Source organism: Zonotrichia albicollis, chromosome Z (assembly GCF_047830755.1).
Source record: "Zonotrichia albicollis isolate bZonAlb1 chromosome Z, bZonAlb1.hap1, whole genome shotgun sequence".
Lineage (NCBI taxonomy): Eukaryota > Metazoa > Chordata > Aves > Passeriformes > Passerellidae > Zonotrichia > Zonotrichia albicollis.
This window is the reverse complement of record NC_133860.1, coordinates 19,041,700-19,069,533: the sequence shown is the minus strand read 5'-3', so window position 1 is coordinate 19,069,533 and position 27,834 is coordinate 19,041,700. Positions and strand designations below refer to the sequence as shown.

The following is a 27,834-nucleotide window of genomic DNA, read 5'->3' as shown; positions in this document are numbered from 1 at the left end:
CTCCATTACTATGCTTAAATCTTTGTCCAGAATATGCATGTAATTACACCTCTGTATACAAATGTCGTGTGGGTATATGCATCTTATACATAAATATATACTCATACACACATATGCATCTAATTTTTATGTCTGAGGAAGCAGAGCAGCTCTCTGAGGCTTGAAAAAGAAAACAATCAGGGACAGCAGCTGTGCAATCTAGTAAACTTCTAATGGCCTGTATTTGAGACTGGCATAGGGTAGATGAAGGGTAGCAGAGCAAACACGGAGCACAAAGGGAAAGAGTGATGGGATTCAGCCCTGAGATATCTATCTCTGTGATTTCTAAATTATGTATTTGGAAGAATAATCTGCACTCTGATCTCAGTTCACTAAATGTCCTAACATCAATAAATAAGACTGTACCTTTTAAATCTGATCAGACTTCTGGTGGCAAGAAAAGAAACATCATCACAACCTTGAGAGACCCCAAGATTGAGCCACAAGTGCATGACTACCAACCTGAGATTTTCCTGTCACTGGAGCATTGTTGTCCATCCTGAGCCAACCATTCACCCCATCTCTGAACAATGTGACACTGTGCCAGTTCCCCAGCTTGATTTTGTTTTCACTCGTTATGACTCCAACTCCTGTGCCACAGTTGAACCTGGGATCGTGAGATAGAGAGGGCAAGGTGACAATCTTACATTGCCCAAATAACCAAAAGTTGGTTTTAGACTCCAAACATTCTTTTTGTACTCGGGAATCTCTCTGTTCCACACTGCATATTAGCACAGGAAATTCAGACAGCAAGTCTACATAAGATCTGTTCCAAGCTTCATTACCTGTCTTTCAGCGTGGAGAAGATTTTGCACTCTCTGTTCGTACCAAGCGCATTGCTAAGCTTGCCAACAGCTGAAACTCTTTCAGGATGGAGGGTATTACAATCTGAGCTCCTGCTATCACAGTAATTTCTCCTGGGAATTTTTCTAGCTCCCCGGTGAAAGGCAGTGATACATTAATAACTCTGCTAGTCTACTTGAAACTCAGTGCCAATTGACAGGAAGACCTTTAGTAGAGCTGAATGTGCACAAAATGTCCCATTTTCCCTGACTGTCATGCAGTGCAGGTGAACAGAAACACAACTAAGGCACATCACCCACTTTGTTATTCCCCACTTTTAAAGGACTCACCCTCCCAATTTAGGAGATCCTGGAAATACTCTCTCACTTGCTTCATATCTATCAGACTACAAGAAACACTCTCCATCTTCATTTAAGAAACCTAAACAAGGTATCATCTAAACAAAACATATAGGATGAAGTTCCTGGCCCCTTGCTGTCACTATATCCTTTGTTTTGCTACATTATCTGCAAGCCATTTTCTGTGAAGCAAAAACACTGACTCAATATACCATCAATGTACCATCAGCTTAGCAAATACAGTGGCTCACTGGCATTTCTGGTGACATAGCTATGAGCCCCAGACAAATGTCTTAAAGAAAACTGATCATTTTGCCTTTACTCTGAGGTCTGAATAAAAGAACTCAACAGGGTGCATGTTCACACACTGAAGAATGATGAGAGAAAAAGGTATTGAAGTACTCTTAAATGAAATTATACTGTCCATTTGGTGCACTGTATGGGGCAGAAGTCAAAGACACTGGAGATATTCATCACATGTAGCAGTTCCAGAGGCAGCAATAGCCCTGTCTCTTTACATCAGATTTGGGATGGAGGTTTTACCTGAACTGGAGGCTACGTCGGATGATTGCCAGTGACATAAAATCACCACGACCATGTTCATTTTCTCCACAGTACAGCAGCAAACCATCCTCGGATTCAGCCTGCAATCATTGCACCAACATGAAAAATCAAAGCCTCACAATTACAGATAAAAGCAAGCAGCAGTGGGGGACTTGTCTCCAGAAAAGAGTCATCATTTTTCAGAATGAGTTTTTAACTTGCCGAATCAGAAATTGTTTGATCAGTTTTGAATCCTGCATTTGAAAACCCTAGAAAATCACTGTCTTAATGGTTAAACAATTTAAGACTATCTCTTAAAGTACGATACTATCAGACAAGAAAAAAAGCCTGGAAGTATTAAAGACTGTCAGACTTATCCCATATGAGACTCCTGAGTAAAATGTCTAGCGAGAATGTCCTAGCAAGCCTGGTAAGTGTTGACACTTCAGACTCACTGTGTATGAATATATACACCCTACTTCACATGTTCCACAAGACTGACACTCCACAAGCCAAACAGGCTGTGCTGGCAGCATTTCTCCATATGCTCATAGCAGCTGACACAGTGGCTTTTTGCAGCCATCCTGCATTTTAAAGTGGCAAATTGCCAGGGGAGTGTAAGATCAGCACTGAGGCAACTGATTGCTGCTGCTTTAGTAGCAGTCTCCTTCCCAGACTGTGAGGCTGGGGAGTCTGCTTCATGTGGGGGTAGGGATGTATCCAAGAGCTTGGCCACCTTCCCTAGAGGCAGCCCTACATGTTCTGTCCATAGTGAACAGACAGCACTAACACAAGCCAGTGTGGGATGTATCCCCACTTTAGTCCTGCATTTTAAGTAATACAGTATCCTGAATGTATCAGTAGCCCATGTCCCAGAGTTCAGAGGGAGAAAATAATGTCCACTTAAATCCTGCAGAGTGGGAAAGGAACGCTACACCTAGGGCAGTGTTTTGCTCAGTATGACAGGATCATCATCTCTTGTCCACAAAGATACTGTATACCACTTTCAAAGTCTAATTCACAAAAATTCTGTGTGTTATTCAGCCTGTAGCTCATCCACCTTGCTGTAACCTCACTAATGTACATTGCTGCTAGTCCACAACTACCAGTCCCAGGGATTCTCTCACACACTGCCTACCAACCATGGATGAAAACCCCACAGCTGCTTACAAACTCAATTCACATTCACTGAGGGTCGAGCCAGATCTCCACAGATGAAGGTTACACACAGGTTTGCCACAATTACACTGAAGCTACGCTGAAGCTAAGTTACTGCTCTAAGTTACTGCTCTACAGTAAATAAATAAAATTTAAAACACCAGTCTGAGAATTCCTTAAACTTACCCTGAATTCAAGAGTAATTTGAAATGTCTGATAGGACTTTTTCAGTGGTTCAAAGGTGATATATGAGTAGCCAAAGAACTGGGGATACTGGATACTAATATCTGAAAAGCAAAGAGGGAAGCATCTTATTTAGCAGTTCTCTTCTGAATAAAAATCAATATACACATTTAGTACTAGATAACATCAGATGGCAATGAAAGGCAGAATTCCTCCAGAGACAACCATTAGGCAGTAGCAGTCAACAATCAGTTAACCTATTGCCTTGTCCTCCCACCATTTTTTACAGCTAATTCCTTTATTCCCAAGGACCTGGTGAACTTGGAAAGAAACAGGATACCGAGGGCCAAATAATGCTCAATAGTTTAATCAGAGAATTCAGAGGAAATTTTGGCAGGTTTTCATCCTTGTTGTAGAAGAAATACCACATCAACTTTATATTTATCTTCTTTTAAGGACTGATTTAAGAAAGAGAGAACAAAGTAATTTTCTGTTCTGCAGGATTACAAAAACACACACATGGGAAATATGGCCAGACTCTAGGCAGCATTAGTCACTGCTACTCTGTAGCTGCTGCATCCAGCACCTGGAGAATCACTGGATGTCTCATAACAGCCCAGCAGCTTCCAGCACTCCTCTCAAGTCAGCTCAGGGCAGAAGCTAAAAGGAGTGAGTCCTTGCAGGCATCTTTCCATCCCTGGCTGCAACAGTGGCTCTTTTAACTGCTCTTGTCAAATGGCATAATCAACTTTCACCCTTTGCTGTCTTGTGTTAGATCCTGACACCAAGACAAAATGAAAATTAAAGATGTCTTACTGCTAGCCACTGTCAGTTGTAAAATTACCTTTGCAGCCTGTTTTCCTAAGAAGCACTGAGGAGAGACAGTTTCAGGCCTGAGCTTTTATATGGACAGTGGTTTTAAGTCTAATGAGAAAGGAAGGATGTGGATTCCTATTCCTCTTTGCTATTTAAATATTTAAATACTGAGTTTTCTCACTCAGTTTTTGAATCTGGGTAGAGTTCTCTCAGCGTTTTTGCTTGCAAGGCATACATTTTAGGCTGAGTTGAAGGGGATTGGTGCTATAAACCTGAACGCAACCTCAGCAGAGAACAATTATCTCATGTCCTGATCACAAGCAGAACTGACTGGACCAGAGCGCCAGGCAGCTGTTGAATGTGAAGAAAAGTCTGTTTCCATCAGACTAATATATTATTTAACAATACTGGCTGCTGAAGACAAGCTCTGTTCAAAGGAGTATTGGCACATGATGTTTACTCTGGAATAACACCCTCCCCTGTGCAAAACAGAGGGTTTGGGCTGGGGTTAATGGACTGCTTTACAAGTTGTATATGGCCTTGTCAGTTCAAATAAATCCTCAACTCTTCATACTTGATCAAGGCCTAAAATCATATCTGCAGCTGTTCCATGTGGCTGAGTCACATCAAATTTGTTTTCAGAAGGAGCTCTCTTCGTTCCAGCACTCCAGTTAAAGAAGATGAAGCACCCTCAGTGTCCGTATCCCTGATGCATGACGCTGTGCAACATGAAAGTCTAACATGACCCTGTAGAAGAAACCTGTAACCCTGCTCTGCTCTATGGCACAATGTTGCCAGATCAGAACAGCATGTTGTTCCTCCAGCTAAGAGCATGTTCCTCTTAGCTGGAGGAACAGCACCTCCATAGCCAATGGGACATTTTCTTTTCATGAGTCCTGTCATTCATCTGAACCCTTGGTCACCAAATCAGAAGAAAAATTACTTCAGAGGGAAAAAGTAACCTGCTTAAGGCCTAATGAGAGAGCTAAACTGACTCACCCAGTGACCTGCTCAGCGTTAACCTTGTGAAAGGGTGGGTTTAGGTCTCTAGAGGGAAAGAACAGGAAGGCAGCGAGGGAAGAAGTAGGACAGCCTCCTTCAGCTCAGCAAGTTCTGGCCATGGCTCAGCTGCCCTGAAAAGAGCTGTAGGATGGGTGGCAAGTCCTGACTAACGCAAACACTTCCTCACATGTTTTTTGTACTGGGGATGAGATTTTGTTCCTCCCTTGCCCTGTTTGCCTGACATGAGTGCTGCACTGCAGACTTGCAGACCTTGGGGAAAGACTCCTCTGCAGGTATTTTTACAATGGGAGTTTTCTCACATCCCTGCTGTGGGATCAGTATCATCTGTACTACACAGAAAATGGGGGTGGTTCAGGGCTTAAGCTGCTGCTAAAATGCAAGTGTCAAAGAGGGGCTGAATGTCTTCAGTTTCCATCTGAGGGTGCCCTGATTGGACCCTGTCACACCTGGGAGATTAACAGCATATCTGCTCCACCATCCCCTCACTCTTAGGTGGGGCAAGGATGATTAACTGCCCCTGTGCATTTTTACACAGGTTCTGCATTCAGCTTTATTAGGGAATTACTTTTTCCCACCTGAGGAAAAAAAACCAAATGGGGCAATGCCAGAACTGCAATTTGTGGGTAGGGACCCACAAAGCCCAGCTGGCTGTTCCCAAAGTGCACATTGGTGGGCTCTCTGCAAAGCTGCTCCTTGACCCAGGCAAAGAGCAGCCAGCAGCCGTGGGCACCCAGAAAAAAGCCCACCTTCCTGGCAGGCCTCCCCTGCTTTGCCCAGGTTGCAGTGGCAGCGGGAGCCGCCGCGGTCGTAGTCGTTGATGCAGAAGCTGTCGGTGGAGCACACGGCCTCGTCGCAGGAGAGCTCGGAGAGCCGCGGCACTGGCGGGGACACCGAGGGCCCCGGGCTGGCAGCAGGAACAGCAGTGGGCTCAGAAGTGGTTGTCAGGACCCGTGACAGGAGCCTGGAACTAGACCCTGGAGTGACTTTAGTTTCGACCAGAAATTTTCTGTTGCCCCCTTTAATAGCAGGAAGTGGTCTGAGCTGAAAGGAAGTAAAGAAACACCAATTCAGTAAGGTTAAAATTCTGTGGGGAAACAAATTTAACATATTTTAAGATACAGATCTGAGGCAACAAACTCATCCTCAATGAAGAAAAAGAAGGGACCACATCACTATATCTAAGCACTTAATATCAGATATTAAACTTCTTGACAGGACCAGACACTCTAAAATATCCAGACTAGAAAGAAAACAGAAGTGCCAGCAACAAATCTTGACATGTACCTCTTCTATATAAATGTCATAGTCTGAATCATCGATATCAAATCCATCACCATCACCAGTCACTGTGTCTGTGATGTACCGATGCCCAAAGCTTCCGCTTCCCAACTCCTCAGAGCCTGAAAAGACATAACTGGCAAATTCACTTCATATAGTTTTTTCTCTTTGCACACAGCAATTCAGATCTCACCACTCCCCCGATTCACAACACTTAAACCTAAACTGATGCTGATGTTCATGCTGTGCAGACAATGCAAGTGTCAGTCTGGAGAAGGCAGATCCGGTCCAAGAGGTATACACACAGCTTAAAACAAAGACGTTCATTTAGTCACTTACTAGGTGATTAAACAAAAAAAGCAGGCAAAGCTCCATTCTCTCTCTGCAAACTGACTTGTATTCATCATTTTTCCAGGACAAAGGTTTCAGACTTTTTTGACTGAATTGTTTTTAAGTCAAGCCTTTCCCTTTTGGAAATACAGTGCCTTACTGGAACAGCAAAAGAGAAAATAAATAGGAAAAGCAAAAGTGATGTGTACAGGTAAGATATACTCTATTTAGGACTTAATCTACCTCCATTGACTCAAAAACTCCTGAAATTAATGTCCTGTGTGTATTCTTAGACTGTTTTTTAAAACACAATTCAGCACCTTGAAACAAAAAACATGCACAAACACCTTCACCCAGAGGGTTGTTGGGCACTGGAACAGGGTCCCTAGGGAAGTGGTCACAGCACCAAGCCTCACAGAGCTCAAGAAGCACTTGGACAATTCTCTCAGGCACATGGTGGGATTATTTGGGCTGTCCTGTGCAGGGCCAGGAGTTGGACTCCATGATCCTTCTTGGTTCCTTCCACCTCAGGATATTCAGGCCATGTAATTTCCAAGTACATAATCTACTTCTGCCACTTCCCAGAGTGCTGAACTGTGCTTTGGAGGACTCTGGGCTGGGAATGGACGGTTTGAACAGTAAGGGGATCTTAATTTCTATTTCACAGAAAGTGTCTGTACTTTTCTGCACTTCACATAGCAAATTCTGCCTAAACAGTAGTTTGTGCTTTTTAACTATTAAAATTCACTAGGTTATGAAGAAATACAGTAAAAGTAACCAAACCATTACAGTTACTTGTCATTGCAAGTGAGGCTGAGAACAAATGTCTTTAAGCCATTAAAACAACAGACTTATATAACTGCCTTTTCCATACGGTATTTTTCCATCACTTAAAAACAACATAAGCAACCTTTGGTTTACAAAGTCTCTCTACTAAGCTGAGTGTACGTACCTAAATCTTTTTATACTCTCTCCTCCTTTGCTGTGATTGCAACCCAGAATTCCTGGCAGGCAATTGTGAAATCCAACATATGTGCATCAGAGATGAATGTGTGCCCTGGCTGACTGACTGGCCACACTCCCTATGCTCTGCAGGGGTTACTTATCAATGGGCTTTGCACATTACATCAGCATACAGAAAAATTAGAAACAAATGAGTAGAGATAATGAAGCATACACACTTGCAACATAGAAAGCATGCTGGACTGGGACAGGATGCGTATAAGTCTTTCCACTCTAACATGTATACCTAGTCATCTGTAAATAATACATTTTATGTGTACATTAAATAGAAGTATTCAGCACTGAGTTCAACCAAATGAGCCAAGAAGAGAGCTCCCCTCTATGACTGGTAACAAGATGAAGCAAATAGGACAAACTACATCCAATTATTTCTGCTACTGACTGTGAATGCACAGGCAAAGGATTAAGTGTCAGGGAATCAGACTACACATTTATGAACTGGTTCCAGTCCTACAAAAACTGGAATGAATTTCACCATGCTGAAATAAAAATGTAAAAAAACCCTCTTACTCCTAATATTCACCTTTATAATCATTCAGGTTAATCATCATCCAGAACAATTTTACACCAGGCAGGAAGCTAAGGAGACTAAAGCAGAGAAGAGTAGAGTAGAGTAGAGCAGAGTACAGCAAAGCAGAGTACAGTAGAAAATTATTCAGTTGGAAGGAACCTACAATATTCATCTAGTCAAGATGCAAGTTCTACCTATCATTGCATCACATCCCCTTCTTTGGTAAACAGTGATTCTGTAAGACATGCATTTCTACAAGAGAGTTCCAGTGTGTAAAGCCACAAATATATGCACTGCAAATATGATTTGCAGTTGGATTGCTTTTGCAACACCTGGTTTTTATAGCAGGGTGGGGTTAGAGGAGTGGCTTCTGTAAGAAGCTGCCAGAAGCTTCTTCCATATCCAGCAAAGCCAATCTCTGGTGGCCCCAAAGATGGACATACTGGCCAATGAGAAATGATGGCAATGCCTCCGTGATAACATATTTAAGAAGAAATCAAAACAAAGTTTGTGGTGCAGTTTTAATCCCTGACAGAGAAGAGTAGGAGATGAGAATATATGAGAACAACATGTGGACATCAAGGTCAGTGAAGGAGGAGGGGCAGGAGCTGCTCCAGGCCCAGAGCAGAGATTCCCCTGCAGCCCCTGGTGCAGCCCTGGTGAGTGGTGAGGAGCTGTGCCCCTGCAGCACAGGGAGGTGCACAGGAATGCAGAGATGCTCCTGCAGCCCCTGGAGGAGCCACAGCAGAGCAGGTGGGTGCCTGAGAGGAGCCTGAGGGAGACCTGTGGGAAGAGGGCCCTGCTCCCAGGCTGGAGCAGCCGGTCCCTGAAGGACTGCACCCCCCTGAAGAGTGACCCAGTGTTTGAGGGGTGCTGCTGCCCATGGGATGCACTCACACTGCAGTAATTTGCAGGGAGCTGCTGTCCATGAGATGGAGCCATGCTGGAGAAGTTCATGGAGAACTGAATCCCACAGGAGGGACCCCACGGTGCAGCAGGGAGTGACTCCTCTCCCTCAGCAGTGAGAGAAGCCCCAGGTGATGAACTGACCACAACCCCCATTCCCTCTCTCCTTGCACTGCTGGGGTAGGAGGTAGATGGAAGGACGCAATGGGGTGGGAAAGGTGTTTCTAAGGGTTTTACTTCTCATTATCCTGCTCTGATTTTGATGGTAATAAATTCACTTCATATCTCCAAGTTGAGCTGTTTTGTCTGTGATGGTATTTGATGAGGGATCTCTACAGGTCCTTACCTCAACACATGAACCCTTCATTAATTTTTTTCTCCTCTGTCCAGCTGCAGAGAGGGGAGAGAGAGAGGCTTTGGTGGGGGCCTGGCATCTGGCCCAGGTTAACCCAGTCCTCTTACTGGAGAATGTGGGCAATCATGAAGATTTTCAGATAAGGACAGTAACTGGGAGAAGGAATGGGCAAAACAAATACTGAAAAGTGTTAAGTATTACAGAGTAGAATGATCATGGGGAATTTTTCTTGTAATGGTGGTGAAAGACAAAGGAGTGAATTTTGTGCAAGTTGTTCATTTTTGTTCTGTGTTGTGATAATTTTATTTTGGATGTAATGTTGGGGGGTTTTTTTTAAGTTCACCACACAAGAGATTTATTGGTAATACCATGTACAATATCTTTTTAGTATCACATACAATGTCCTTACTTCTGCCTTGATTTAGATGTAGAAGCTCCCAACAAAGAAAGCCAGCTCCAGTTCACAATTTGCTCCCGGCATTTCTCATTGGCTTTGTTCATTTTCTTGGCCAAGAGCTTTGTATTCTGCTTCCTCCTTGTTCTTTTGAGTGCCCTGCTTCTTCAGAGCAACATGCCTGCACTTATCCTGCAGCACTTGAGTCACTGGATTTTAGGAGCCTTGGTTCTGGGTTTCTTGCCCCCCTTGCTCAGAGGCTTCCTCACAACATACTGGCAAACGTCATTCTTCTTAGACAGGTTGGACAGCTTGGGGACTCTGCTGGTCCTCTTAGACAGGGTTGTGTCAGTCATCCCCAGCATGCCCTTTTCACTCTTTTTCACCATGACAGAGTTCAGGACACAACTTTGCATCAACAATGCAACTACAAATGGATTTGTGCTTTCTCTCTCCAGTTCCTCTGGGCTGATAGCAGGAATGCTCCTTGCTGAGCAGAAGACAGACACATCTGTGAGGCAGGACACCTGGAGAAACCTTTGTCATTGCCACCACTGATCCAGATGACATATCCCTCCCACTCCTCACCAAAGGAATCAGAATGGCTCCGTGGGCATTTGTTTCTCATAAAATGTTCTCAGTTTGCACCCATTGTCCACTTTAGTGAGCATTTGGCAGCCAGTGGCTGGGAAAGAGATGTTCAGCTTCATCAAGATCACACCTTAATGCTGCTGGAAGGGGCAGCACTAACTCAGCTCCCAGCATTCACAGCAATTTCCAGCTCACTGAATCACAGCATCACAGAATTAACTAGGTTGGAAAAGATCTTTGAGATAATTAAGTCCTACCTATGACCTAAGACCACCTTATCAACAAAACCATGGCAGTGTGCCACATCCAGTCTTTTTTTAGACATGTGCAGGGATGGTGACTACAGCACCTCCCTGGGCAGATGATTCTAGAGCCCAATCACTCTGGAAGTGAAGAATTTCTTCCTAATGTCTAGCCTAAACTTCCCCTAGTGCAGCAAAAGATGTTTATGGCTTGTTGCATCAGCGGTCGGAGAAGAGACTGACCCGCCAGTAACCTAAACCTCTTCTCAGGTAGCTGTAGAGAGTGATAGGGTCTGAGTGATAAGGTCCACTGAGCCCCTTTTTTTTTCCCAGGCTAAACAACCCAGCTCACTCAGCCACTCTTTACAGGGTTTGTGTTCCAGGCCTTGTTGCCCTCCTCTGGATGCATTCGAGCATCTCAACATCCTTCCTAAGGGCCCAGGCCTGGACACAGCACTCAAGGTGTGACCTAGCGCCACGTGCTAGGGGACAATCCCTGCCCTGCTCCTGCTGGCCACACTGTACCTGAGACGCCAGGATGCCACTGGCCTTCTTGGCCACCTGGGTACATTGAGCACTGTTCACAAAGTTTCATTGAAAATACAGGGAAACTAAATTTCCATGCATTTTTAGTAAGCTTTTTGGGATATTCTGATTTGGCTCCCACTTCCATCTCACCTTCTGGGAGTGGCTCTGAGGGTTTTTTGTCTCAGCACTAATCTTTAAATTTTGGAATGAATAAAAATAACCTGGGAAAAAGCCAATGGGGTATCAACTCCCTCTCAGGCATTGTTGGGAAGCTCACCATTTCCCCCACACTCCCAATATTTTTATCACATGTTGGAGTGAGTAGAAGGATCAGTTCCCCTCTTCCCAACAAGTCCAAACTTCTCAGGCAACATTATGCACTCTGATTAAAAGACATAGCTGAGATTAAAAGACATAGCATAGTTTAAAAACCATGTGCTTTTTCTTCAGAAAGCTTTATTTACTTTTCCAACATTAGTAAAATTTTCAAGAGTCTCTGCCCTTTGTAATTTAGTTAATTCTGTTGCAGGGTGTGGTATCATCACCATCAGCTCTGCTTCATCACATGCTAATGCCTTAAAAAAGAGAAGGCCTGAGAGTGATTATCAGAGAGGGTGGCTCCGATCAGTTATCCCCCTCCTCCAAGGTGTGAAGGGAGGTGGCATCAGTGGCATCATGGTCAGGAAGTCTTGCCTCCCTCTCTGCCTCCTCATCTTTTACAGGTGGGCAGAGTCCAGTGTTGTGGGGAGGAGTCTGGCTGTGGGGCAAACTCCTCCCTAAGGGTGAGGTCATGTTCAGGGTGGTCCAGCACTGCATCCAGAATGGCATCCATGCTTCCCTCAAAGATGGTGACTTGCATTCTAAAGCCCTTCAGCTCTGCCCAAATAGGTTTCTGGGTTCTGGGCTAGCTGCTTTTGGGCCATCAGTTCTGCCTCAGCTCTGAGGACCAGCTGTTGTTTCAGCTTTCAAGGCAATTGGCACCTTTACCAGCTCCTCAGCAAAAAAGTACTTCTCTTTTAGGGTAGCCATTTAAGACCCCCGTATGTTTTTTATCTCTTTTGGGACATCCATCTTAGACTGACCACATGCTACCTGGCCAGGAGATTTCTTTTCCCCCTTTGCAAAAGTTCCAGTGCTCTCAGATCCTAGCTGCAGTTTTTGCCAGTTACTTCTCAGAGACAAGCTTTACAAGTGTACAACTGCCATGGTATGAGAGGAAGTGAGTTTTTTTGAGATGCTGAGGTCAAACCAATAGGTGTTCAGATTTGGATATTGGCACCTGGTGTGGCCACTGAGGACATGGATACGCCTCTGAGAACACAGGGGGTTAAAAGCAGAGAACTCCCAGGAAAACCTTTTCTTGGTTCTGGTCAGGGAAAGGTTCAGATCTCTCCCCTGCCCAGCTGCTGTGGGTGCACGGGGGAAGGGAAGCCATGAGGCCAGGTGAGGTAGGCCAAGGCCTTAGACAGAGAGGGGAGGTGAAGAGGCCCTTGAGGATGGAAGGGTGGAGAAGCACCAAGAAGCATCAGGCAGTCACCCTCCCCCCACCAGGGGAGAGAGAGAGTGAGCCGGTGTCTGTGCCTGTGCCACCTTGAAATTTGACAGCACAGCCGGCCGAGAAGGAGAAGGGGGGTGGGGGGTGCGGAGAGAAGGTGCCCGGCAGGGCAGCCATGGGAGTCCTGGACAGGCAGAGCCTGAGATTTTAGCCCTTTTCCTAGATGATGGAAACCTTACAAATGCTGATCCTCCTGGAGCTGAATGAGAAGAGAGAGATGAGATGAGATGAGATGAGATGAGATGAGATGAGATGAGATGAGATGAGATGAGATGAGATGAGATGAGATGAGATGAGATAAGAGAAAATGAGCCACGAGAGAAGTGGAGAATAATCTTGGGTGGGAGGAGGTGATGGAGTGGCCTTTGGTGGGACTTTTCTTGTATAGCCATGGACAGAACCATTTTTCCTGTGACACAGAGACTGCATTTAGGGGGAGGCAATGGCTCAGAGCCAAGAGAGTGCAGTGATGTAATGTGAAGGAGTGTGTGAGCAGACAACAGGTGAAGAGAGTAGTTGATGCCCTCGATCTTCAGTGGAGGAGAAGAAGATCTCTGTTCTTGAGACCTCTCAGCCCCAGAGAGTGAAATTTGGGGAGGACAGGTGTCCGAAAAGTGAGAGACTGTGCTTTTTTTTGGAGCGCTGTGTCCAGGTCTGGGCCCTTAGGAAGGATGCTGAGATGCTCGAATGCATCCAGAGGAGGGCAACAAGGCCTGGACAAAGCACCCTTAAAAATAAAACCCTAGAAGCAGCTCTAGTCCATGTGCAGTGGTGAGAGCACTGAGCACAGAAAGAAGATGTCATGATAGCAAATGATCTCCAGGCAGTGACACGTGTGACAGGAAACACAAGAGGTCTCAACTGTCTTTCCAGGGGAAGCCTGTGGCACAAGAGAGACTCCTCACTCCTTGATGAACTGAGAATTGATTACCTAAAGAGTAGTGATACACTGAGAGTTGGTGATCTGAAGGATAGATGTATTGGAAATTTGGTGGGGGGGAGGAGGAGTGTTTTTAGAAAGTTTTCATTCTTTCTGTGTATTTCTTTTTACATATAGTTGTAGGTTAATAAAGTTTTCTCTTCTGTATTCCTAAGTTAGAGCCTGCTTTGCTCTATTTCTAGTCACATCTCACAGCAGACACCAGAGAGAATGTATTTTCATAGGAGCACGGGCATTGTGCCAGCGTCAAACCATGACAACAAAAACTCCACTTGGAGAGCAACCCAGGTATGCTCTTGACCTTACTGCTGGAGAAGACCAGTTTTAACCAAAAGCTTTTTCTCCTTATGCTGCAGCTAGCAGTTATGACCAAACAACTCTTTGCCTTAAGTCAATATCCCTTCCACTCCTCACTGAGGGAATCACCCACGACCTCTGTGGCCATTTTTTTCCCATAAAATGTTCTTAGCTTGCACCCATCATCCACTTCAATGGCTTCTGGCAGCCAGTGGCTGGGAAAGAGATGTTCAGCTTCATCCTGCTCACACCTCAATGCCATGGGAAAGGACAACACTAACTCAGCTCCCAGCATTTGCAGCAATTTCAGCTCCCTGAACACTGTTGCTTTTAAATCAGGTCCATGTTACTGTCACCAAAACCACAGGAAAAGCAAAAGCTCTCCAACAACATTTTTTAAGTATTACAAAATTAAGGCATTACTTTATTCTTGCCAGAATCTGTAACAGAAATAATTTCATCCACACATTACCTGGGTTGTGCAGAGAAAATCATTCCATCATACATGGCTCTTTACTAGATTTTTCACATACTTATACAGTCAAAACCAAGAGAAATCCATTGGTTCATTGGTCCTAAGTTACACAGTTCTTAGTATTTGGTTTCCTATTGGTTACTGATCCCTTCGCCTTCAATGCTAATTAAGTCCTCATTCTTGATTCTCTTATTGATCTTTTTCCAGACCAAGTGTCTCTGACACACCAGGGAGGATGATCAGGCATTGATGTTTGTAAATGGTTAATGTTAATTCCTTCTGCATCCTCTGGCAGCTCCCAGTCCATTGAGATGTCAAGCTCATCAGGCCTTGCCCAGGGAACAGTCCCTTAAAAAGAAACTTCCATTCCCTTCACCTCAGGGTGAAGACAAACAAAACCCCTGACTGAAGTCAGTTAAACGTTTTAGAAGTTGCATCATTTCCAGCACTATTACTTATTGCCTTTATATTATGTCTGAAAGTATTTCAGAGCTAATTTTGTTCTTTCAATACATAAAAGTATAATTTGCCTAAGAGCAATGGAAGCCATAAAGATAATTTGGAATAAAGAAGGGAAAACTCACAATGATGTGTCAAGGGAAACAATCTAATCTCTATCCAAACAAGCTGTAATACACAAACTCCATTTTCTGACTTAAAAGTCATAAGCTACAAAATAAACATCTGTTATGGTCAAAATGCTGTCATATTTTATTTTCCTTCCAATCAAATGTTCTATTGGCTTAATGGGATGCAAGTTCAATGAGGATGGCAGGAGTGAAGCAATGCAAAAAATGAAGTATCCATATATTCATATATAGGAAAATGTTAGCTCTGGAATCAATAATCAGATAAATGCACCTGCATGTATGGGTATGATTTTAATGTCATGCCAGTTTCACAGAAATGTAACCCTCCTGGATTTGAGTGGTTATCACTAAAATACATTAATAACCACCAGCATGCAATGAGATGTGCTAGCATAGAAGAGACTGGCAGTTCTCCAAACAGCAGGTATGCCTCTTTCATCCAGCAGATCAAAATGTTCCATGCTTTTCCAACAGAAGACTTTGGGAGACCAAATGTACCCACTATTTCAAACTGGACCATGGCTCCTTTCACGTTATTGAACTGGTACAACATTAGGAGCCTGGAGAGAACAAAGAAGGCATGGCTCATTGTGTCTGGTAGAAAAGACTGCTTTGAGGCCCTTCTTCAAAGACATTCACTATGTAAGTTTGGTGTCACCAGAATTAGTGTGACTTAAGAAGATGTCCTAACATCGACAGGTCTCCAATTTTCCCCTTCCTGACTCTAGCTATCTGCATTTCAGCCAGCACATGCCACATTGCTCTACCTGCTGATGTGTGAGCAGTTTTGGTAACATGCAATGCACTTGGTAGCAATGCAGCTACTGCGTGCACTCACTCCTGACCATGTCTGGACTTACACAGGTGAGTACACTGATGAGGTGTCAGACCACTGGCTTCTCAGCTGCCTTGTTCTTCCCTACATTTGGTCATCGCTCACTGGACATAACATGACAGCCACATGTGATGTGATGCAATATAACTACAAAACAGGATGCAGAGAAATTAACAGGACTTTTTGTAGATAAACCATGACATCAGCCCATCTCTTAAGTGCACTGTGTTGCTTTCCTGGAGAGCTCATCTCGTAATGGGTGGTAAATCAGGGACAATTAAGCAAAGTGGTACTCTGCAAATACCAAAACAATGACTGCAGAGATTATAAGCAGACTATACTTAATTAAATCAGTGTTCCAGTGTACAAGGAGATGAAGTCTGAGTAAGACCTTTTACCAGGTCCCATAATCCTGTTTTACAAATAATTGAGGAACTTGTGGGGGTCATGAACTTTAGACATCTTCTTTCCAAATAATTAGGGATTAAGTTATACTGAAGAAATCCTTCTCAAAACAAATCCAAAGCCACAAAAACTTTTGTTTTGCTAATTAGGTTGCCATCATCATTCTGATGAAGAGACCTGAGAGAGTGTAGGAGGTAGAACAGGGGGCACTGTAACACAGACAGATTGAATGGAAGTGTTAACAAACAGACTGGCTTCATCCAGAACCCCACACAGGTCTTAATCCAAAATACATCAGGAACATTTTAAAACACATTTTATGCCTTTCAGTGACTCACAGTGTGACCCTGCATGTCACTTGGCCTGTCTCTTGCTTTTTGTCACTGTCCCTACAAGTACCAACACCACTTTTGTAAATTCTCTGGACATGTGTGGGAAACAGTTCTGAAGGAAAACCTTCTCCCTTTACTATCTCCAGGACACACCACCACCATTTAAATCAAGGTTTGGGCCCCAGAGACTGCCCCTTTTTTTGTGCCTGAGCCTCAGCTGACACATTCAAGCTCCATGCAGAATATATAAGCATCTGTGGCAATGCCCTGCTCTGTGTGATCCTGGCAGTGACAGCCAGGAGCAGAGGAAGGGATGAGCCCTGCTTGAGCAGGCACTTCTGTCACGTTTGTTGTGGAGACAAGCAGGAGGGTATTTTTAGCAGGAGACACTTCCTCTGTTGGTCTGGTAAAGCCCAAGGCTGGCGACCTTGCAGGCACAGTGCAAACCCCATCTGTTTCCCGAGGAGATGAAGGGTATTTAAGCAATGCAGGTGATGACATTTTTTTTGTTTCATTCTTTGGGACAGTTGATTTTGTTGTTTCTAAACTGAGTATGTGCAATCTTTTATTTTCCAGTGACTTGTCCATGACATTTTGAAAGATTTTATAAAACAAAATCCCAACAACCATGTAGATGAAACACCCACAATGTGCAACTGTAATTAGGAAAGGCAACAAAAAATTGATTTATTGCATCATTTCCCTCTAGAAAAAAAATTAATGAAACCAAATCACAAATAAATGAGAACCCTTGGGGAAACTTGCCCTCTCTTTACTCCCTGAAAATAGAGCAATTAACGAAGCAGGCATTTTTTAGTAGGTAAGGGGGTAACTGCTTATAATCAAGACCACATGTTCTATTTTCAAGGACCTTGGGAGGTCTGTCACATTAGGTGAAACTGTCAGCATCCCTTTAGTGGAGCAAACCAAGACGATGTTTTCCTATGCTGACCTGAAACAATGCAGTCAAGAGCACTGCAAATCCACCCCCATTTTAAAAACAAAATGAGTGAACTACCTGTGAGAATGAGATAAACTTCAACAGAAAACATCCCCAAGTAGCATGGACTCATCTCTTCCTCAGCCTGCCTGCAAGAGCTGCAAGAGAACGTGTGCAAGACATCATGGACCCTGAGGGTCCTCTGTGTTTGAGGTAATGTTGGGGATTTGTTAATCAATTAAAATAAATATCAGAAAAGCACTACTTATGTCAAGCCATGCATAAAAAATCCAGCACATACAAGCGTAAATCTGTAAATTTTTAAAATCCAAACACACTAAGGACCTTAGTGCCAGCACCATGTGAGCTAAATGTAATGCAAAGGAGTCAGACATAACTTCTGCCAGCTTTCTAAGATATTTCAGGAATTTCTGAAGAATACATAGGCAGGCCGAAAATAGCATCAAAAATCTGTGGCATGTGGCATGTTTCACTGCTTAGGTAGAAGAAGGAACCACAGTAATAATGAAGGTGGTAATTCTTATGATGTGCATTCTGAAGAAAAAAGGTGCTTCAGTTTCAGAGATACCAGCTCTCTGGCACCTTTTCAAACTCTCAGGTGACTAAGAGGGCACTGGCTGGCACTTTGAGACATTCAAGCAGCTGGTGCCACCAGAGCCAGCCCCTGGGGACTATCAGGTGTCTGTGAATGGCACATGCCCTCCTGCAGTGACTGATGAAAACCACAAAACTTTGAGGACCTCAAATCTGCTGAACACTAACTCCTGAGCAGCTGAAGTGAGTGATTAACTGGACCAAAATTCTGGGCTTTCTGGCTGCTAGAAGCAGGAGGGTACCTTCAGATACATAATGTGAATTAGGAGTGAGTTTTAATTGAATGCCCTTGAGCACAGTGTGTAGTTTGGGGTTTTTTTCTGTTCCTGTTTTTTTTTTTCTGAAACTTGTCCATTAAATCATTCTTCAGAGGTTCTTAATGTTTTGGGAAAAAATAAATGTTCAGGCTACTCATAGCTTTAATGAAGAAAAATTTTCTTCATTAAATTTTAGCTTTTCTAGTAATATGTAGAGTACTTGTGTATCTGGCTAACATCAAGTCGGTCTCCTACACAGACACCACAAGTAAAGACAAGTGAGAGCTGCTATCAGCTAGACTATCATCTCAGCTACACTCCTCCCTTCAGAAAATGAAATAATTTATTTCTAAAGGCATGCATCCCTGACACTTTTGAGCAACACTCCTCACTCTGCACAAATCTGGTTGTTGTGACAACAGGTATCCAGAAGATAATGCAGGTTTTCATGGGTAGTAGCTATATGTAGCTTTTAAGCCTATTTTCAAATAGTACACTGACAAAAGAACAACATTTGCCAAAGAGTCCAGAGCACCACAGTAGCCCCAAGTACAAGTGGCCTGCAGCAGGGCTGGAGCACATCACGGACATGGCATGGCCCTGCCCTGCAGGAGCTCTGCCTGCTCATGAGGGTCTCTGCCAAGCACTGCCAGGCCCTTGGAGCAGGGAAATCAACCTCTCAGCCACTGCAGCACTGATGTGCCTACCCTGGGCCAGCACAGACGTTTAAGTCCAATCAAAAAGCAGTGCAAAATGCATAATATACTGAATTTTCAGATCTGATCCAGGCATAGAGATTCAAGCTAATGTCCCTTATGAACCTCTGTAGAAATCAATGGTTATGCACACCAGATGTGAATTTGATTCCAAGCTCTAACGACAGAAACCCATGTTCTAGAGACATCTTGGCAGGCCTCTGCAGAACAAGCAGTTTCCAAGGCAAAGTGCTTTCCCTGGAGTACTGCAGTAATAAGCACAGCATGAGGATGATTCCACCCTTATTAACAGAGCTAAACACTTTATCTTTTCTGACCAAACGATGCAGCTGCTAGCATCCAAAGATAAACAAGATACCAGGAAGCACACGTGTGCCTGAGGCAGCAGGAGTTGACCCTGGAAGATCCATGGGCCAAGGAACTCCAGAGTACACTGCACAAGGTTTTCACAAACATTTACTTCAGAAGTTAAACTTATGAGCTCAGCAGCCATAGCAAACTACATGCAAACTGTTCAAGTGACTGAATTTATGACAGAGGGACAAAAGGAATGGAAACTTCCATATTAGAGTCAATGAGAAAAGGGATTCCACAACAGAGAGGCAGTTCAGAAATAAATCTTTATCAGGTTTAACTGGTGGATCACTAAGCATGTTGTTCGTGTTTTTGCAGCATGCAAACTTTTCTTGCAGAGCTCACAGTCCTACCTGAATAATTGCTGCTCATTTTCACTAGTTAATTAGAGATGGTTTGCAATTGAGAGAGTGAGAAAAGGAAAAAAAAGGCACTTAAACTTAAAAGTACTGACACGCATTTGTATAGAAAAAGTTTGGAACATTAATGATATAGCTCAGTTAGTCCCCATACCCTGCTGGCTTTGGCTGTGTTTCCTCCATTGTTTCTCTTTGTGATATTGGGTTTTTGCTGTTAGAAGATGTGATTTGTGTGATTCCCAATATGCTCTGTGTTGTCTTGGTTGGGATTCTCACATACAAGCTATGAATTTGGGTGTGATGAGGAGAAACAGCCTCCTAAAGTCAGCCTACAGAGACACTGGTAGTGGCAGAGAATTGCCTCAGTTGCTGCTGAGGAAGCCCAGCAGCAACTGGACCAACACTTACTGCAGTGTGCATGGTCTATATTGCTACACAAATGTAAATATAATAATTAACAATTTGATATGTTGGCAGGTTCACCTCATATTTTTGCTATGCAGCTTCTGATCAAAAAGGGGTGCTTATTCCCTTATATAATTATTTTCATGACTGTGCTTAATAGTTAAGAGTCTTACTCCTCAGAAAACTGTACAAGTTTGATTTGATCTTTCTGAGTTGCTGAAATTATAAATGTAATATATAAGGTTCAGCTTCAAAGAATAGAAAAAACGAACAATAGACTTGTCTCTCTCATTTCTTCCCTTGATATTCAATTTATTAGTACTGCATGAAGCCAGCACAAAATTCAGAAAGTAGTGATCCAAAAATACCTGTCAGTGACCTCCAGAGCAAAGAAATGGCACAAGAGTGATGCTGCCTGGGTCTTTTCAGATCTTTGCTCATGGCTGGTCTTTCACAGGGTGCTTGCTGCAAGCTCCTCAGGCAGGACTGAGAGGTGTCAGAATGGAGGTGACTGTGCCTGGAGAGCAGCTCTTCCCACCAGCAGGCCTCCACAGCTGCCCCAGATACACTTTAGTTGCAGATACACTTCATTTTTGTTCGGCTTTAATGACAAAAAGGTGTCTGTACTCACTGAATGTGCGGATGACGTCGCTTGGCGCACTGGCGGCGCTGGATCCAAAGGAGTTTGCTGCTCGGATGGCAAATTGATACTTGGTGTTTGGGAGAAGTCCTTTGAGAACCATGGACTCCATCTGGATCTGCTCTCTTATTACCGTCCAGTTGCTGTCAAGGTCTGGCCTTGAGGATCAAACAAAGACCAGATCTTGAATAATTAAAGCTGGCTGTATAAATTAGCTGCATTTATACTTTTCCAGGAAATACATTAATACATGAGACAGAAGTCTACTAAATCATCACCAAAACCCTTCACTCTTAAAGGATCAGACTGTGCAATCCATCATTACCAAGCTGTGAAGCCTGTGATGCCAAAACTGTATAATCATACAAACGCAATTACTCAGATTTTGCTTATAAAATCGAGGAACAATTGACAAATCCAGTTAAGTTTATCTGTTTTGTGGATTTTGGATTTGTAGTTTTCAAGTGAGGGTCTCTTACCCACAGTTCCCACCTCCCTACGTGGCTATATAAAGCAATAGTTTGCAATAGAGAGAAAGGTCTTGATTTATTTCTTAAGAGTTTGTGTTCTAATGCCAGTAAGTCCCTTCAAACATACACAAGCATTAGCAAGATGAGAATCCAACATTTGATCTCCCAAGTAATCAGGTTAATCCACTTACATAGGAACACACAGATCCAAAGTCTTCTCTTCAGAAAAACAAACAGACAAAAAAAAGCAACCCAAACCAAAAAAGCCCAAACAAAACCACCAAAAAAACCCACACAGACAACCCACAAAACCCTCAGAACAAAAATGCACAGAACATGGCCTGTGTGCCCGGACTTTGTAACAACATTCCTATAGCTGCTTTTGGACAATGCCTGGTTAACTCCCAATTCATACTGGAAGCCAGCTGCCAATAAGTACTTCTCTAGGTGCCATTATATTTCAAATGAAACCAGTATAATCATTCACATGGCAGTTTGCTATCAAGTGTTCTAAGTTCATGCATACAGGCACATTGTAAAGGGGTGGGCAACTTCAAGTACTCTGAAGTTTTCACACCATTTCCACTCTCTCCAAAAGTGGCCTCTTCTTATCAAAGAGAGAATAAAATAAGAAGCTAAACAAATACAAACAACACAGTAATGTAAACATTCACTCTAGGCCACCCAAAATATTAAAATTAAAGTTTATGAAAGTAAAATAAGGACAGAAATAGCTTGCAGAGAAAATTATTCCAGTGTCCTTGCAATATTTATTACAGGAAATAACCTCCAAGTGCACCCTGAATCTACCAGTGTTTACACAGGACTAGCTGCAAATGTCTCCAACAGTCTTAAAATTAAAAATTATAGCACAAGGCAGGCATTTTGTATTTGTTTATTTTCAGCTGGAAGGAAATGCCGATGTTAATTTATGTTTTCTTTTAGTGGTCAATACAGGATTTATTGATTACTGAAGTCCATTGCTTTGTGCCAGCATGGCAAATGCAGTGGCAAAGCAGCAGTTCCCAGCTGCCTGTCTCAAGTGCACAGTGGCACACAGGACATGAGTATTTCATTGTCTCACTAAAAATAAAAACAAAATCAGACAAACGCACAAGATGTAGTGATAGCTAAACAGACCATCTTAAGTCACCCTTCACCACCACTTCCTGGTAGACAGAGAGCATTTATTTTGGCTACTCTTCCATTGTTTCCCTCCTCTGAGCTTTTGATGCCTATGCCAAAATGAAAATATATAGTGTTTCCCAAATGAAAGCTGTTAACACTGCCTCCTTCCAAAGGCTCGCTTAGTAGTGCTTTCAATTTTCCTGTACACATCATTTTTTGGTTTTAATTCCCATCCAAGGAATTCCTGCTAGCTCAAGAGCTGCCTCTTTGCAACAGACCTTGCCCCTGTGTCCGCCCAAGTGGAAACAACACACCTTTGATGAAGGGACCCAAAGGAGGCACTGCACCCTGAAAAGATTTGGAGATAACACAAACAGCAGGCTAGGCTTCAAACACACTCACTGTCCCTCCCAACATTTCATTCTGCAGAAGTTTATAATAAAGGAAATGCCTGCAAACATGTAAGGATCTGCAGCTGAAGGAGAGGGAAAGAGGGAGATTTATCACTTGACCTTTGCTACTTCTCCAGAATGCTCCGTGTGTGAACAAAACAGTATGAGATGAAAACATGGCAAACAGATGGGGAAGGGAACACAAATTCAGCTGGTGAGTGCATCCAGGGCAAGCCAGGGCATCCCCTGAGATGGGAACATTTTGTTGAAGACTGTCTTCATGGTCCTTTTCTTTATGTTTTATTTCAATGTGTTGTCAACTTTTACACTGGAAGGGCTCATTCTGATACCACTTTTCCCATTTTTCTGCAGCAGTACATTCCCCAACACAGGGGACAGCACCTTGCAGGGCAGCTCCAAGCACTGTATCTGTGACTGGGGAAATCAGACACCTTCCATGGACATTGCCTGCTCTTGATGCAGCTCTGCATCTCCAACACATAAATGATATGGAGAAAAAAAATCTAACACAAGTCATAGTGGTTTTAAGATAATAAATATATGGATAAAGCAAATAAGACTGGATGAGTATAAACCAAGGGCAGAATTCCATGACAAATGTACCCAAAATTTTGGATTATAGCTTTATGTTGTAACTTGGGAACTGATTCAATCCAAGAAGGTAATTCTTTCTGATGCAGAGAGCAGCAATTTTATAGTCACTTGAACTTCCTTTTAAAATCACCTGGAAATTATTTAAGTGTGAGGCACCCCCTAGCAATCTAATTTTTCTAACGTTTCTGATTGTTCTTCCATGCTGTATTTGTACTCATCTCAAGGGGAAAATTCGTCATATAATGGTTTTAAAAAGTGTTCCAGCAAATAATAAATATGATGACAAGTACAATACATCATCATTTGCGATGGAAAAATGTCTTGTATAATATACAGCACTATAACAAATTATTTTTAGTAACTATTATTATTTCACATTACTGTGACACTTTGTGCAAAATAGATCAACTGATATGCCAGGCCATCTGTGAGGAAAGGAAAAGTGAACAATTTTGGTAACTTTTTTTCTTGTTAGATATTCTTCTGATACAATATAATGTTGTTAAGCACTTCCTCCTTAATATCTTTCACTCCTCCTTCTTCATCAGTTACCTTCCCCTTCAAGGAGTTAATCTCACAAGCAGTGAGCTAAATTCTGAGTCAAATATGCCTGTTTCGTCCAATAATCAGGGAAACAGTATTAAAAGTATTTTTTCCTAGACACTGGGAGGTGTCTCCCTGGTCAGATCTGTTGTTTCAGGTTTTTTGCAAACAAAAGCAAACAATGACTGTCTAGTTCAGTGCAGGGCCAGAGACAGTTCAGCGGGGAATGGATTCAGGGGTAGAATTTTCTGGGAGGGAGAGGGAAGGCTTCAAACTAATCAAGAAATCTGTGCACAACACTATGCTGAATCTGCACCATCCTAACATCTGAATACTAATAAATCTCCCAGTTTTATCAGCAGAACCTGACTAGTTCATTGCAGCAGAAGTTTCATGTCACTACCAAGATACTGAAAAATTTGCTTTGCATGCCAAGATTAATATTAAAAGCTTTTGATTTCATCTACATACCAATGAGATGAAAAGAAAGTGACCTGATTGTTTAAGGGCATGTGCTGCTAAACACTTGTGGTTCTGTAGCTGCTATGTGGCTATAAAAATTCAGGTAAGTTAATCACCAAGTTTAAAAGATCATGTAGGCATTCAACGGATTAAAAATTTGAGTATTTGAGTGAAAATATCCAAGACGTTTTTAAGAATTAATTTTGTATAACATCTTTAGGAAAAACACCTAAGCTCATATGCTTAAGTCTGGGGTCTCACTTTAGAGACTTCCATAATAATGTAATTTTTCATTAAATACTTTTCACCATTAACCAACAGAATATTTACACTGAGCCTAAGAAGTCGCACAGACATATATATATATCTGTTTTATTCCCTTAGAACTATCCAGTGAAGAATGAATCCTACAGTCTCCCTCCAGACTTCCAGCATTTAGACAAGTGGGATTGTGATCTCCTTAGCATCCTCTGCTAGTCAGCAGCACAGTAGAGTCTGAATTAGCTCAGCTCATCTTTTACCTGAAGCTGCCTGCTACCCTCCACTGCCTGTACTGAACCAACTACTTCCTTTGGTGCCAAGGGAAATCTCTTAGTCAAGAGCTTAAATAAAGCACCAAATTTAGACCCTGAGTAGAGACAGGATGCAGCTAGCTCTGGTTCTGATTAGATTCTGGTGTCTCAAAACAATTAATATACTGAGTTTTCATGAATGCAATGAATTTCTCCAGTATCATAGCTGAGCAATTGAGAGGAGTGTTTTGTCCTCACATGTTTTTCCTATGGTTAAAATCATAAAGTTAATTCTAAGGAGATGGAAATTACTTAAACAATGTCAGAGTTTTTAGGAATTTGTGCAGTGCCCAAGCAAAACTGCAGATTTGCATTAGAAAGTTATTAATTGTGCAAAATCACAGCATAATGGTGTATTTCTTTGACATAAGAGGACCTAATTCTAATTTACTTGAACTGATTTGTTTTAGTCTTATATTGGTTTAATTTACTAGCTTTAACTCATGATAATAAATTTTATAGTAATTAAAACTATATGCAGCAAAAGACAACGAAGCTTAAAGTTGAATGTTTACCTTTAGCTGCCATTAGGGCTTATGGCTCATTGAACTTACTCCAAATATACAACCAAGCTTCCAAGGCTAAGAGAGCATAATCCCAAGATTAACAAAGGCACTTTCAACTTAGCTTTAAACCTCAAACTAAACAGTGTAATCAAAACATTTTGCTGTTAGCAAATTCTTTCCCAAAGTCTAAAGCAAATGAAACACTGAAATTTCAATCACTTGCATCTTTTGACCTAAACAGCAGCTTTCCACTCCCTGGCTGAACAAAAACATTCAAGTGTGCACTTTTGGTGAGTCAGATGGAGATGATGGTGCCCATTTCTTCCATTAGCAGGCTCCTGGTGCTATGAAGAAGTTTACATAACCCTCCGGGTTCCACTGTGTAGTCAATGAGAAGGCAACACAATCCCTTCCCCATCAATTGAGCAAATGAGACAGAAGAGATGGAGAGAGAGCAAAAAGCTTAGATAAAAATTGTGTTCAAAAATAGATATTGAAGAAATTTCACTGTAGGTCTACAGCAGACATTACACAAAGGAGATAAGGATCTTCAGCTCTCATGTCCTGCCTTGCAGCGCACTGAATATTGGATGGCCTCCAACTAAATGTGGGGACTTTCAGCTCAAATACAAAGTGCACCAGTTAACAAATAGGTTTTCGGTCTGGGTATTCTTTTTGCTATATCAATATCTTTTTGCTATATCAATATCTTCTAAATTGTACCCATACTTTGAAAATTAAGTTCTTCCTGTGTGTTCTAACAACAACAATTCTTTTTTAAAAATTACTATGTTTTCCTTAAGAACAATTTTTTTTGACCTTTTACACATTTGAGTAGTTTAAGAATCAATTCTCTCTTTTCCAGGAACCTCAACTAAAACCTCTAATCAAGTATTTGCTCAAAGGATTAAAAGGGTGAATTTTACATTCACTGTAAGGGTAAACACGGAGACAAATAAATAGATTTGTATGCAGATATTAGCTCACACACGCATATGAACAGTCAAGTACAAATACTTGTTTATGCTTGCAGATACAATCACCTCCTCCTGGCCCTTTTTATGCAGTTTATAAAACCAATTTGACTGGAAACTTCTGACAGTTCAGTTCTATTGTTGAGAATTTTAAGAGTTCATCATAAAAGAACAAAAACGCACCCCAGCAACACCCCACTTTTCCCCCAGATCTAAACAGAGAGACCAACCTTTCATGTAAACTTGATTAGCATTAGCATAACAAAGCAAGTCTAAATTCTGCAAACTCAAGACAAAACAACTTCATGTTCAAGAGGTGTCTGGGTCTGGCACTGGATTATGTGATTTATTCCTTCAGGGGCTACAGTGTTGGGTTGATGACTGGGCTGGATGATCTTGAAGGTCCCTTCCAAAACTGATATTTCTATGATATAATAACTTTTGTCAGGTAAAACTGTCAAACACACTGAACTTCCAGTCCTCAGATTATTTTCTAAAGCAGCCCAGGGAAACCACTCTGCCAAACATCCTTTTCTCAGCATGATATGACAGTATTTGATAACAGGAGAAACATAAAACTTCATTAATCCAGGCTGCTGTTAGAGGAACCAGATCAAATCAGACCTTTTTTTTTTTTTTCCATCAGAAAGTACAACTTATTGGTGATTTCATAACAAATTGGATCCTTTCTGGTTTTGTCTTTAAATTTCCATGGTAATTCAACACACACTGAGAGGAAAATTAAGCATACAATACAAAGTAAATAAATCATATCTATATGCAGTTGAACAGCGCAGCTGAGGTTAAAAAGAACCCCAAAACACCATAGTGCTCAAACACTGAAATTCAGACTCCACTAGCAAACTTGCCTGATAAACTCCACCGTGTAGTACTGGATGGGAGAACTTCCTTCACTCACTCCAGGCTTCCAGGACAACGCAACTTCTGAATCAGAAACCACCACAATCTGGGGCTGATAGGGTGGCGCAGGAGGCATGCACTTATCTAAGAAGAAGTGCAAAGGAGCAGCATTAGAGAAGCAGCTGGGTTGCTGCACACAACACCCAACACCCACAGACTCAGCAATCAAATTCATAGGCTTCTCCCCTCACACTATCGCCCCTCTAAAACCCTACATATGTGGAAAAGTACCAGTGAAATACCGTGATGCTGCAATCGACAGAGGTCAGGTGTGCGTGCTACAGGCATCTGCCCTGCCAGTTGTGCAGCAGAGCCCTGCAGGCAGAGTTACCTTGGGGTAAAGTGGTCACCTCCCTGGGCATGCTGGGCCGTCCTTTCCCTGCCCAGCTGTACGCTCCAACGCTAACGCGGTGCACAGTGCCCGGCTTCAGGTCACCAATAACAACATCCTGCCAAGTCAAGAGCAGAAAAGCA

At 42.5% G+C, this 27,834-nt stretch overlaps 1 protein-coding gene and 1 pseudogene across 6 annotated transcripts in view; both read right to left on the bottom strand.

Moving 5' to 3' along the window:
• EGFLAM (EGF like, fibronectin type III and laminin G domains) overlaps positions 1-27,834 on the bottom strand; it is a 76,935-nt gene that overhangs the window by 25,518 nt on the left and 23,583 nt on the right. For 3 of the 6 annotated variants that reach the window (XM_074532829.1, XM_074532827.1, XM_074532828.1), the window contains exons 5-13: positions 27,692-27,809; positions 27,309-27,444; positions 20,769-20,935; positions 19,727-19,750; positions 6,189-6,304; positions 5,651-5,945; positions 3,069-3,169; positions 1,725-1,825; positions 502-646 (exon numbers count right to left, since the gene is read on the bottom strand). In XM_074532829.1, the coding sequence (XP_074388930.1) occupies positions 502-646; positions 1,725-1,825; positions 3,069-3,169; positions 5,651-5,945; positions 6,189-6,304; positions 19,727-19,750; positions 20,769-20,935; positions 27,309-27,444; positions 27,692-27,809 (1,203 nt within the window). The remainder of the gene's footprint in view (positions 1-501; positions 647-1,724; positions 1,826-3,068; positions 3,170-5,650; positions 5,946-6,188; positions 6,305-19,726; positions 19,751-20,768; positions 20,936-27,308; positions 27,445-27,691; positions 27,810-27,834) is intronic. The other 3 variants (XM_014268290.3, XM_014268289.3, XM_014268288.3) reach the window with 1 other exon arrangement.
• On the bottom strand, positions 7,393-13,352 carry LOC141727086 (small ribosomal subunit protein eS6 pseudogene; annotated as a pseudogene).